The sequence below is a fragment of the Patagioenas fasciata genome, chromosome 20 (genome assembly GCF_037038585.1).
Source record: "Patagioenas fasciata isolate bPatFas1 chromosome 20, bPatFas1.hap1, whole genome shotgun sequence".
In the NCBI taxonomy this organism is placed as follows: Eukaryota; Metazoa; Chordata; class Aves; order Columbiformes; family Columbidae; genus Patagioenas; species Patagioenas fasciata.
Window position 1 is genome coordinate 11357501 of NC_092539.1, and position 13308 is coordinate 11370808.

Below are 13308 nucleotides of genomic sequence, written 5' to 3' on the forward strand. Positions count from 1 at the left end.
CCAAACGGAGCTGCCGGCACAGCCCCGCCGTGCAGCCTCCTTATCTGCTCCGCCAGGCTGCGCGGCCGCGGCATCACCCGCACACACCGGGCACACTGTGCACACACCAGGCACGTTGTGCACACCAGGCAGACAGCACACACACTGCACACAACACCCTGCACACACCCTGCACACACACCCCGCACTGCACACGCAGCGCCACACGCAGCCGCGCTGCACCGGGCCCTGCATGGACCGTTCCCACCACAGAATCCACCGGCTGCCGTCTCCACTTCCAGCTCCTCAAAGCAAGTGCTCCGTCACCACTGCCAGGGCTCCCTTACCTCACTGTACGTGGCTTTTCTGTATGAAACACCCAAGCGCATTCTGAAGTATTTTAAATTAAACAATAGTCAATATATTGTTAATAGTATATTGTTAATATATTCTACTGACTGTATGGAAACCCAAGGACTGTTGTGCTCTAACCCCCTTTTACGGTATTTATTGTACTTAAATACAACTCAGCTATTAGCACAACTCATGTTAGCCACATGTTAATCTAACACTGTATAAGAAAACAAACCTCTATTTCAACTGTTTTAGTAGAGCACAGATAACGTGCAAACCACTACAGTGGGAAGAAAAAGCAAACGCTGTAAAAAGCCCCTCGACCCTGTGCAAACCTTGTTCGGATTCGATGGGGATCATTCCACTCGGCTTAGGAGCAAAGCATTTAAATTAAAAAAAATGTACTTTTTTCACACTGAGATTTTAATCCTGGATTAATTATTTTAGACATTTTCCATATTAATTACAGCAGTATTGCTTCTTTCTGAAGTTCTTTATCTACTTTCTTTGGGTAAAGCTATTTAATAGTGGCGATTGTGGAAAACATTTGTTCGCATTATGCAGCCATACAGTCAAACAAGACTGAACAAGAGCAGCATGCAAAAATGTATTTAAGGACTATCATCCCAAAATGCTGCTAAAAGCTATTAACCAGTACGTGTTAATTGCCACAGCATTCATATTAATTTTCACTTCAGGCCCGACATTGTGGAATATTTCCCTTGATACATTTTAAACAAAGTTTAATTTAAGGAACTGCTTCTATCAACACTTATGAAAATTAACAGCCAAGCAATTAGCACTCATGAATTATCCCATCCCCCACGCTTTCTGCAGCATCGTTTTTAAAACAGTTGCTCCAAGAGAAGTGGTTGGTTTTAACCCATTACCAGAGTCAGCCCCAAGAAAGCTGGGAACACCGCCCAGAGGCACCATTCCCCCCATGGGGAGCCTTAGCATCTGTCCACCCAAAAATCACCTCACCCGTGTTTATTTAAATGATTTCCAGCAGTCAAGCAAACCCACGAACCCCTGCAAGGTCAGAACACCAGGCAGAACACAGGTGTCTGCGGCAAAGCCGCGTGAGGGCAGGGAAGGGCTTTGGGCTCACGACTGAAGTTGATTCTAGAGCGGAACGATCCTTCCTTGTGTTTTGATCGGGGTTTCCCAACCTTCCCCTTGGACTATTTTGCGTGTCTTTAGCATCTGTTTTCCACTGTCCTGTAACGCTCCTGTGTTCACCACCGTCCTGGGCACGCGGGAGCAGTCGTTTGGCACAGGGACGTCGAGCACCGAGCTGGCACGCCGTGATTCACGTTTGGTGCAGGGACGTCGAGCACCGAGCTGGCACGCCGTGATTCACGTTTGGCGCAGGGACGTCGAGCACCGAGCTGGCACGCCGTGATTCACGTTTGGCGCAGGGACGTCGAGCACCGAGCTGGCACGCCGTGATTCACGTTTGGTGCAGGGACGTCGAGCACCGAGCTGGCACGCCGTGATTCACGTTTGGGGCAGGGACGTCAGGCACCGAGCTGGCACGCCGTGATTCACGTTTGGCGCAGGGACGTCGAGCACCGAGCTGGCACGCCGTGATTCACGTTTGGTGCAGGGACGTCAGGCATCGGGCTGGCACGCCGTGATTCACGTTTGGCGCAGGGACGTCGAGCACCGAGCTGGCACGCCGTGATTCACGTTTGGTGCAGGGACGTCGAGCACCGAGCTGGCACGCCGTGATTCACGTTTGGTGCAGGGACGTCGAGCACCGAGCTGGCACGCCGTGATTCACGTTTGGCGCAGGGACGTCGAGCACCGAGCTGGCACGCCGTGATTCACGTTCCCTAGCGGTGGCGGACGAAGGCTGCGGGCTGGCTGTGCAGGAACGGCCTGCTTGCCTCACACTCACTGCCCACACATCGCTTAAGCCTTCAATGCATTTTCTATACAAATGACAACTGAAGCAGTTATGAATAAAGGACTCTTTTCATACAATGCTCTCAGCGAGAGCTTTCAGGATTAACCAAGCCGCACACACGAGGTGATCTACAGAGCACACAGCAGACGCAAGGGTTAGGTTCACTTCTCCTATCTTAAGGTAAAGCTGAGGACACCGCCGAGGGCGGTTGGTGTGTGTGTGTCTCCGGCCGGGAGCTGCGGCTTTACCCCACGAAAGCCGCGGGTCTGCCCCGCAGCTCGGCAGCTCACCAGGGTGCTCCCACCGGAGCTGCGTTCCACAAGCCGCATTCTCCACTGTTCTGATAATTAATGAACTGATCAGAACAAGAAGAAATTAGAGCGCTTTAAAATTTTATTATTTCATAAAATCGCAGAAGTGGTGATGAAAAAGACACTAAAACTGGCAGAAAACACCTGCATTTTAAGCATTTTAGCACGTTTGCTTGGTTGACACCATGGCATGCAATAGTGTCTTATTTTTAAGTGATGAGTTTACAGCAACCCGTGGAAGGGAGGGGGCGGGCAGGACCTGCACTGGAGGGGTCGGTTGGCTGCGTCGGGGGCAGTTGAAGCCCTTGAGGAAGCGGGGAGGACGAACAAAGAGCTTTTGCTCCCGCCTGGCCAGCGAACCACAGAACTGCTACTCAGCGAGCTGGAAATCCGCGCTAGGAAACTCCCATATACACACAAACCACAGGCCTGGTTATCATCTTACAGATCTCAGAGCCACTGCGATCCCTTGAGCAAACCCATAATTAAGTAGGGTTTTTAAGACATGTTTAATTAGGCCCCAGCCCCCCCATCCCCTGCCTCTCCCCGGTTCGGCACCGCTTCCCCAGAGATACGGGGCTCTGTTAATTATGTAAATAAGTCATGCACTATTCCTGAAAGAATCATATTTATGTGAAAAATGCTGCTCATCTATTATCAATAAAAATAAATGAGACCTACGATATTTCGTTAAAAATAATTCTAAAAAGCTAGGCGCTTTTCGATTTTACATTACTGCCTGAAAATAAAGCTGACGCAAAACAAGGCACCACTGAACAGTGATGTTTCTTTATCTCAGACGGTCAAGGAGGTATTTAAACATAGACAGTACACACAGAACTATAGAAAATAAATGTTATAACCATACTATTGACAGACTTACAAGAATAACACAAACAGTGCTGTTAAAATTAATACAGTGAGACTACCAACTCAGTTATTTTGGAGAGTTAAAATGTGTTCTGCTCGCACCCCGCAGTCACCAGCGAGCAGCACTGAGCTATTCCATTAATATCTCAAACTTCTACGTATGGCACAACTGCCTTCAAATGGAGCAAACACAGGCTAAATGCATCAGACTCTTAAACACAAAAGGTAAGATGCTCATTATAGTCAGCCACAATCCTTATGAATACAGCAAAATATAGTTCAGATTATCCAAGTAGAAATGAAACATACTTAAGGTCCTCAAGTTTCTGAGAAAAAAATCTAGCAGGTCACCTAAATTAAAGCAACAAGACCACGACACCACTGACTCGCAATGGACCCCTCTTGATAAAGAAGCATTTATTTTATATTTAACTGCTGCCAGCTGTTACTGAGGCCAGAAATCCTGAAAAACTGCATTAGCGCCAACTGCTCCATACTAGTGGGTAAAAATAACAAGAGAGGCAGCGTTTGCTACGTGATCTTCACCGTTTCAAAACCACCATTTCACAAGTATTGCGAGTACTTGTAGATGCGCTAGTGAATTGCATATCCGACTTTCCACTTTAAGAATACTTAACGGAATAGGAAATTCTTCCATCAAAATGGTAATGAAGCTCAAACTTCATACTCCCACAGGAGACTCCACAAATCCAGCAGAAAACAGAGCCGCGCAGTATTTATAATTGTTTTGGAACGATGTGACACCGATCTATCACACCAACGTATGTATTTCAGTTTCTAGAGTTTATGATGGAGGAGAATATTTGACACCACAGTAACCGAACTGCAATATCGAACGGCAGCTCCTGAAATGACTGTGCCGGAGGAAGGGGCCCGACCTCCCGGGTTTGCTGCGAACCTCGTCCGTGCACCCGCACGGCTCCATCGCCCCGGTCCTCCTGGGCCCCACACACCCACCCACTGGAAACAAACAGCGGCTCTTCCCACACTGCAGCGCTTTGAGGGTAAAACCAGCACAAATCCTAGAAGACTTAGCAAGTGCTGTGAAGTGGCTAGACAGATAAACTTCTCAAAATGCCAATTAACTAATCATTTATACAAAGGCTCCCACCATCAACCGCAGAGATGTCCTAGGACTGTGCCATACTGCATGTTTTCCTATCTGACCTGCTGGAGAAGAGAACAGCCAGGTAAGGCAGGCCTAAAGGTAAGGCAGGTCTAAAGATACGGCAGGTCTAAAGGTAAGGCTGAAAACAAGAACAAGGGTCCTACACAACCTGGAACCACTGTATCCAACACTAAGAGAAGCACATTCTATGAACCACTTCAAACAGCTGCCAGCCTACGACGAGGACGAACCGAAGCGTGAACCTGGAGCTGCTCCCGGAGCTGCCCAAGGCCCAGCCGGAGAGGAGAGGAGCACCTTACCTTGCCGTCGAACTTGGAGTACTCGTTGAAGGGGTTGTTGAGCTGCAGCGGACACTGCTCCAGCCGCACGGACAGGATGGACGGCTTCCCCGAGCACGGAGACCTGACTCGGAAGTTCTTTTTTTCAAAGAGCGAGCTCAGCTCCTCTGCTGTAGGTCAGAAAAGAGATGGGAGCAGTTGAGCTAGGAGACGTACAGAGGCCACAGTTCACCACAGACAGCGTGATGAGTGAGAACAGAACCACATATATACACCAACAAACGGTCTAGCAGGGCAGAATCTCCCACCGCTCCTCCACAGATACGAAGCCATAAGAGCTCTGACGGATGCTGCTGTTCAGGCTGAGGAAAAGATGAATTCTTCCCACACAGTGAATGGAACCAATCATGACAGGATCCACTTGACCCAAGATAAAAATCAGGATTCAAAGAGAGAATTATACATTTCTGGTCTTCCTGCTTGCCTGCCTTTTACTGAACGAACAGTAAATGAGCAAAAGAGCTGCGGACACATCTACCAGGCGCCGTGTGGAAGCATTTCAAACCGAGCCTGTAACACGCGACGTTGTGCTGTATTACAGGCCACTGTCACACTGCTCCACCACTACATTCTAACACCGTCATGCTGCCAGCACCAGGCTCGGGACCACACCTGATCCAAAAGAATCATTCCTCTGCACTTGACTTCTCATGGCAGACTGGGCACGGTCTCCTCCCAAAAAGCTGTCGAACCTGAAAACACCACCCCCGAGAAACACACTGGGCAACAATTAAAACAAAAATAAGAGCTTTCTAAAGACAAAGGTGATACGAGTGAGTACTACGTGTGCTCTGTGAAGGCTCACAAAAGCCTCCACCAAGCAGCTCCTTAATATAAGAGACTGTATAGCTGAATTTCCAGCAACAGTTTAACTCAATATCCACACACATACTTAAAAACCCTAAAAATTCGAGTTTCTTATGTTCTAAGGACACTACAAAATGAGGACAGAGCCTGCGGTGTTTTAGTGTATTGGTACCACGGGGTCTCATCTGCAGGAAACTGTGAGTGAATGTGGCCAAGCCGGTCACATCTGCTGGAGGAGCCTGGAGCCCCGGCTCCATCAATCACTGCAGAGCCCCAGCTCCATCCCTCCCCGCGGAGCCCCGGCTCCATCTCTCCCGCGGCCCAGGACAGAACGGCTGCTGCACAGCGCCGGGTTCCTCAGAACGCAGAGTTTAAACTCAGCAGATTATAACCAGCCGAAAGCTCCGTTCATTTTTATCAGCACATCGCCTGCAAATCCAGACACTTGGCACAAGTGCTAAATACCGGCACAAAGAGACACCCAGCAGCCTTGCGAGAGGCTGCAGTTGGCCAAAAAAGCTCGATTAAATCCTTTTTAAATGTGCAACTTAGATTCCGTTAGGTATTCTGTTTTGGGTAGCGAGCTTATCTCTGTTTTTAAAATAATCTCAGTTCTAATTATGCTAGGGTATTACCCTCAACTGGCATTCCTGGGCATTTGGAACATACTCTGTACCCTGGAATTCAATACAACACTTTTATTGGTTCGAGTGCAAAAGCAAATCTTTTATCCTCAAGTTTTACCCCGGGGACGTGTTCCGAAGGTTTGGTTCTGGTCTCCTTTGTTGGGATCTCAGGAATCCTGCTGGGATCTCTCCTTCGCTGGAGTTTTGTGGCTGCAGACTCCAAACCCCATACGTTCTATAGGAACCGCGACTTCGGCTCCCGGGATGGTTTCCTCCTCCAGAAAACTTTGTCATTTCCAAAAGTTCAACTCATTTAGGCAGAGAACCCCAATCTTTCTGAAGTTTTGTGCAAAAAGCCAGAAGAAGGCAGATATTCCACTGAGCATTTTGGAATAATTCCTAACAGACTCGAGCTGCGAGAATTTCAACTAAAAGCATCGAAAAAAATAAATTCTCACATTTCGGGAAAAAAAAAAAACCAACTCATTTTTACATGAAACCAGCTTTAACTGCAGAATTATTAATGCTTAAGTGAAGCCGAGGTTTGCCTTCAGTCTATATTTTATGTCTTTTCCACCTTCTGTGGTTTTATTGAGTTATTCTAGAAGGGCTGAATACGAGGCTTCTGAAAGATCCTGATATATTGTTAAGTTACATTTTATATGCTTTGAAACAAATGAAAGATGTAAACACATACTTGCAATCCCACGTACAGAAATATCAAGCAGCATAGAGTTAAGGATAAAGAAGAGAAAGAGAACTGCGCCATCACTGCTCAAACGCTACAAACATTGGGCAGAGCGCTGGAGGTTCCGGCGGATCCAGCGTTCAAAGCTCCAGCTCCGCTCACACCAGAAAGGCCAACGCGTCGGAGCAGGTGAGGACAGACGGACAGCGCAGGCTGGAGGGCTCTGCGCCCACCGCCGGGAACACACAGCGCAGGTGGAAAAGGAGATTATGGAGGGACCTCATTAAGATCTACGCAAATTTGGAAAGAAGCTGGCATGACAGACCACCCAGCGCTTCAGTGTGTGCCGGATACACAGGACCAGGGAGCGGCTGCAGCTATGAAATGGGAGACTGAGACAGGTTTTGTTTCATATATTGCAATTGAAACTATGTAGAACATCCAGTAAGAAATACTTAACTATGCAATTAACACAAAAAGAACGGCATCTTTTTTGAGGAGGTGGTGACGCTAGTTTTTCCAATGAAAGGCGAGATAAGCTAAGGCAGCATTTACCATGTTTTCATTTAAACAGATCATCTACGCACACTATTTCTTAGATTTTCCCCTTATCTAGAAAAGTAACCACAAAAATATCCTATAGAAGTAACCTCTATGAGATAACCCATCACACCCAGTCCAGCAAACGCTGCTGGGCAGAGCCAGAAAGGCAGAACTACCCGAGACGTGAACCTGCGGGGAATGCATCCCTGTACCCCCGTAATGCCCCCGGACCCCCAGCAATGCCCCTGCACCTCCATAATGCCCCACACCCCTAAGCAATGCCCCCGCATCCCCCTAACACCCCACACCCCCAGCAATGCCCCAACTCCCCCATAACGCCCCACACCCCGTGCCCGGGCCAGCGGGGGCAGAGCAGGCGCTGGGGGTGACCAGGCCTGGGCGCCCCCACCCCAGGACACCGCAGGCAAATACAACGAGGAGTCTTTCCTCTGCCTTTTCCGAGCTTGTGCAACCATCACAAACAACACCGTGCCCATGAAAGGTGAAACCAAACAGCAGGAAAGTGGGAGATCCGCCTTTTACCTGAGTGCGACGTGTTCCTGTCTTTCCACTGAACGTTTTTGCATTTTATTTGGTTCTGCCTCTCCTTCCGCAGCCGTTCCAGTCGCTGAGCTTGAAAAGAAATATTACAACTATAAGTTTGTCAATGAAAGTTTACTGTAAACAAAGACATAATTAACTACCTTGATATGAATAAAGATGTTTTATACTGCACATGTAGGGGAAACAGTCATAAAATTTTAAAGGTGGCACCCCTGAAAAGCAAATACCAACAAAAACATGAAAATGTGCTTGATTTATAATTGAAATTAGAGGATATAAAACATTAATAGAGATCATAAAGATAGTATTAACATGGAAGAGAATAATAAAATGTGAAAACTTCTGTGATTAATATGACATTTCATTATATAAATCATTAATAACGGTCTTAAAGGAATTTTAATGCACAAATGAACTGAAGTGAATATTACATTACAGGAATAAAATTACTGTTATGAATTACTCTCCCCGTTTCAAAAATTAAAGATAAATGAACTCAGACTAGACTATTAAAGTTTTAAATATAAAATCCTTTATCTAAAAATCATGAAAATTATAAAATGTCAAAGCTATATAAATTAGCATAGCTTTTTCTTCAGTGTGCTGAAACAGTTTATAGGTAGTAAAATAAATGATTTGTATCTTCACAACATTAGTCAAATCCTAAAATGAATATAATCTTTCTTTACATATATTTTGACTCCATCTCCAAAACACAGTGTGAAGGAAGGCCCGGGGGGCCGGCCCGGCACCGCAACGCTGCTGGGGACCCTGCGAGCCAGGATGGCTCGGGCACCGTGGCGTTGCCGGGGACCCTGCGAGCCGGGCCGGCCCGGGCACCGCGGCACTGCCGGGGACCCCGCGAGCCAGGATGGCTCAGGCACCGTGGCACTGCCAGGGACCCTGCGAGCCAGGATGGCTCAGGCACCACGGCGCTGCCGGGGACCCCGCGAGCCAGGATGGCTCAGGCACCGCGGCGCTGCCGGGGACCCTGCGAGCCGGGATAGCCCAGACGGGGCGACCCGCGCTGCTGGAAGCTGTGCTGGGTGTATCGGCAGCTCTGACGCATCGGGATCATTCATTAACTCAAACGAGTTTGCAGAGGAGATTCTAAAATGCTAAATTGCTCTGCCAATTTTTAGATACCATTTGATTTCCCTGAGCCATCTCACCAAGTAAAACAAGGTTAATCAATATTTTCTATCCCCCTCTTATTATCCTTTAAATTTAGTCTTTGAACTGAATCGTGGACACAAAAGTGACTTTTTTTGCCCCCATAAACACTCTCAACCTGGGAAGCGATGAGAAGAAGCTGAGCAGCTGCACCGGGCAGCTGGAGGCACAGACACTACCAGGGACTGCGATGCCTCTTTCCATTTGAGCCAACATGAGGTTAGCACCTCAACACCTCTGTGTCTCTTACCCTTCATGAAACAAGAGCAGATGTATCCCTGCTTCTAAGTGTAGATATTAGGTAAAATACCATTGTCACATAGATAAAGGAAAAAACGTAGTACAGAAATAAGAATAATGTGTTTATCCTCTCTGACACTTCCACCCCTTGTCAAAACAAATGTACTAAAGCGCAGTCATCTTCATTAACTCCATCCTGTTCTTCTATCTACAGTCGATCGCAAATGATCATTTGCTGTGGGACTGCACTTCAGCAACTCCAAATTAGACGGAATTATCAGCACCTATTAGCAGTCTGAATTATTTAAGGTTCATTCTCACAAGAAGCACGCCAGTTTGACACCTTGGCGTGAAAAATGTCACTGACCAAACGCAGTTCTTGTTTCATCAACCATGGGCAATAGATGAGCCCTCGTTTCCAGCCGGGATCGGCTGCTCTCCTGTGTCCTGACTCCTGTCTCTGGTCACCCCTCGGCTGTGGCCACCTAGGGACAGGGCCCATGGCCACCCAGGGCACCTGGCCTCGGGAGAACCGCAGGCGGCCCCGCTGCGCCCAGCACCGCCCCGACACGTCCTGCCCAGAGAGCCAGAGAACCCTGACATCACGACGCACGTAAAATTCATTTCCAAACGTGCATACCTGCACCAGAGCCAGCCTGAGCTCTAGGTGGTGTTATAACACCTCCGGAAATCGTTGGAAAAACTTACACTGCAACACAGAAAAGAGCTCAGTACTGGCCACCCCGCACCAACCTTTTCGTCTTTATTTGATGTCACGGAACTTTTGTTCACAGCACTCCTCGGGTGTCGGTACAAGTCTGAACATCCCTCAGACGAACCAACAAACGGACAGCTTCCTTCCAGGCAAGACGAGCTGGGCGTGTTTTGAAAAGGTGTCTATACCTTTAACTTTCTAATTTGGTAACAACTCCCAGCTCAAGGGTTTTCTCAGAAATAAAACTTCAGAAGACAAAATACAGACAAATCATTCACTTCACTGGCTCACATCAAACTTCATTCCTCTTTTATAACAAACGGATTTGATGCCTCACTAGGTAGATTTTTCTCAGAAAATAACTATCCTGTTCAAAAGTGAACACCCCTCCAGACACTAACAATAGAAATATCAAAGACTGCTCATGTTCTTTGGATTTAGACTTGATGTCTTTACAATTTCTTTTTTTACATATATAAAACTGACTACCTCAATGTTCCTCTGTACAGGAATAACTAAAACAGCAATTAAAACTCGGCTGACAGCACACTCGAGTAACTGAATCACTACACGTCCTTTTATAAAAGGGTCTCGGCATTACAAAAGGAAGTTTGACAGATACGTGGTCACGCTCCGATCTGTCCCTGCAAGCCACGCTAACAAAGGCTAACGTTACCCTTACCCGTGTTTGATCGTCTTCTGATTCCAAAGTCCCAGCTTGAGGTAATATCGACTGATTGGGAATATACGTAGCCCTGAGTCTCTCCGTTGCTGCCCTGTGTCTCTGAACCACTGTCCCCATATGCTGACGAGGGATTAAACTTCTCCAGGTCGACATCGTGATCTATCAGGACCATTTCACACATCCCCGTGTCATCGCTGGTCACGTGTGACTGCCGAATGTGAGCCAGTATAATTGTTGGGTTGTCCAGGAAAGCCATGCTGTCCACAAGGCCACCACTTCACTCTACTATCTTCTCGTCATCTTGCTTCATGGACACATGGACCTAGAAATACAATGTACACAGCATTTTAGGGGAAAAAAACCCCAACCAACCAACCCAAAAACCAACAAACCACAAACAAAACAAAACAACCCCAAAAACCCCACAAAAGCCACACCAAAACCAACCCAAAGCCCTGATTCAAGAAGGTTTGTATTTTGGATGCATAAAACCTAACTGACTCCGTTTAGCACAGTGAATTATTTCAATTCTGCTTCAGGTTACTTCAGGTACACCAGCTGCTGAGATCTACTCGAACAACAGTGGGTTTGGAGCACGGTTTGAAACCCAAATCCCATGGCGACAGAACAGACACCCCAGGCAGGTCCCACTCCTCTACAGCAAATGGTTGCTATAAGACAAAATCTAAGTTCCACGTATAGAAGGATGGAAAGAAAATGCACACAAGAAAAGTCTGTCCATTCAAATTAATACATTTACAAAACCAGACAGGGTTTTTAATTTCATAATAACGTGTTACTGTTTTTCTTCTGCCTTTACAAACCAACTCTTAGATTATTTCATTATAGATCTTCAGGTTTTGTATTTCCAAGAAAACTTTAAACATAAAGGGCAGAATACTGCACATCTGCTGCTGCAGGGAAACCCCTGTAATGCAGAAAAAGCCCCAGGATTGTACAGCACACACCTGAATTCCCAAGCACTTTAACGACAGTAACTGCCACTTACCTGAGATACTTCATGCAGAGTACTCGAGTGGCCGGACAGAACAAAGCAGGGGGCAAAAAAGGCAAATAAAGAGAAACCCCGGCCCCCAAGGCCCGGCCCGCCTGCCGGGCTGTGCCGCTGGAGCCCAGGCTGCCCTGCCAGGAGCAGATTGCGGCCCCCTCCCCAAGGCCGGCAGCTGCGAGCTGAGCGGGATCACCAGTGACCTGCCCAAAGGAACCTGAAACCAACCCAAAACTGCCTCCTGCTCAGGCTGCCGAGGCGGCCGGCGAGCAGCTGCCACAGCCGCCCGGCGAGCACCGCGGGACGCGGGGATGCAGACGCCACTGAGCACAACGTACGGACGCGCGAAAGAGTGCGCTGAGAATGTTCTTTACGTTTAATTATTTACACACTGCTTACCAGAAAAGGGCAAGCTTACCTGCGAGCAGTAAGAACTTGTTTAAATAAGCAACCGCCTCAGGCTTCTGAAAGGTCTGCAAACTCCCAATCAAAAATTACTGCTGCCCCATCAATGTGTCATATAAACGCTGGCATGTTAATTGTGTATTTATAAGATTGTTAATGGTTAGTTAATTTACCTCCCACACTATTATTGTACTTGAAATGATTTAATGTCTGCTAAGGGAGTTAACAACATGTAACAGCAGATGCGAGAATTTTACCTTTATACTCTGCACCCCGACTTCGCGCTATTAACAGTCCCTGTGCTAAATTACCCGAGCTTCCTCACCATTTCACAAAGGCAATCACTTCTCCCATAAACAGGGACAGCGAAGAAGGGCTAGAAATTCTATTTCAAACTCTGAGGTTCAATGCAAACACATTTTTCCTTCTTCCTCTTCAGAATTTAAAAAATAATAAATTAAAACTAATTTCTCAAGAATTAATACCAACTGGAACTTCTATGAACAGTTAATACTTCTAAAAAAATAAAATCACAAAATAAGTTCAGATCCCAAAATTCAGTTCAGATTTTCATGCCGTATTTCAGTGGCTGCTGCCCACGCAATTCTAACTGGTTCCTCCTTCTGACAAAGGCAAAGCGCAGTCGGGCAGCTGAGGAGCAATGGCCTCCAATGAAGTGAAGGAGTCCAGACAAGTCCGGTCTGTCAGCCTTTACGTGAACACCCTTACGCCTCCGTGTCACCCGGCCCAGTGCCGCTATGGACACCAGATCAAGCTGCAGATTTGCCAGCGTGGCGCCTGCTCCCCTGCGGACCCCGCACCCACACACCACGAGCACTTATCGAACTTGGGGACCGTCTGAGCATCAACAACCTATACATTCTCCCATCACAAACCAAAAATAAATGTTCTTTTAATACTTGCACTATATAAATGTTA

At 47.2% G+C, this 13308-nt stretch overlaps 1 protein-coding gene across 3 annotated transcripts in view; it reads right to left on the reverse strand.

Moving 5' to 3' along the window:
• The window catches only part of MAPKAP1 (MAPK associated protein 1), a 76889-nt gene that overhangs the window by 59183 nt on the left and 4398 nt on the right, over window positions 1-13308 (reverse strand). For 2 of the 3 annotated variants that reach the window (XM_065853936.2, XM_065853935.2), the window contains exons 2-4: window positions 10953-11277; window positions 8122-8211; window positions 4876-5024 (exon numbers count right to left, since the gene is read on the reverse strand). In XM_065853936.2, coding sequence (XP_065710008.1) covers window positions 4876-5024; window positions 8122-8211; window positions 10953-11211 — 498 coding nt within the window. In that variant the 5' untranslated portion in view covers window positions 11212-11277. Of the gene's footprint in view, window positions 1-4875; window positions 5025-8121; window positions 8212-10952; window positions 11278-13308 lie in introns of those variants that run through there. The other variant, XM_071817519.1, reaches the window with a different exon arrangement.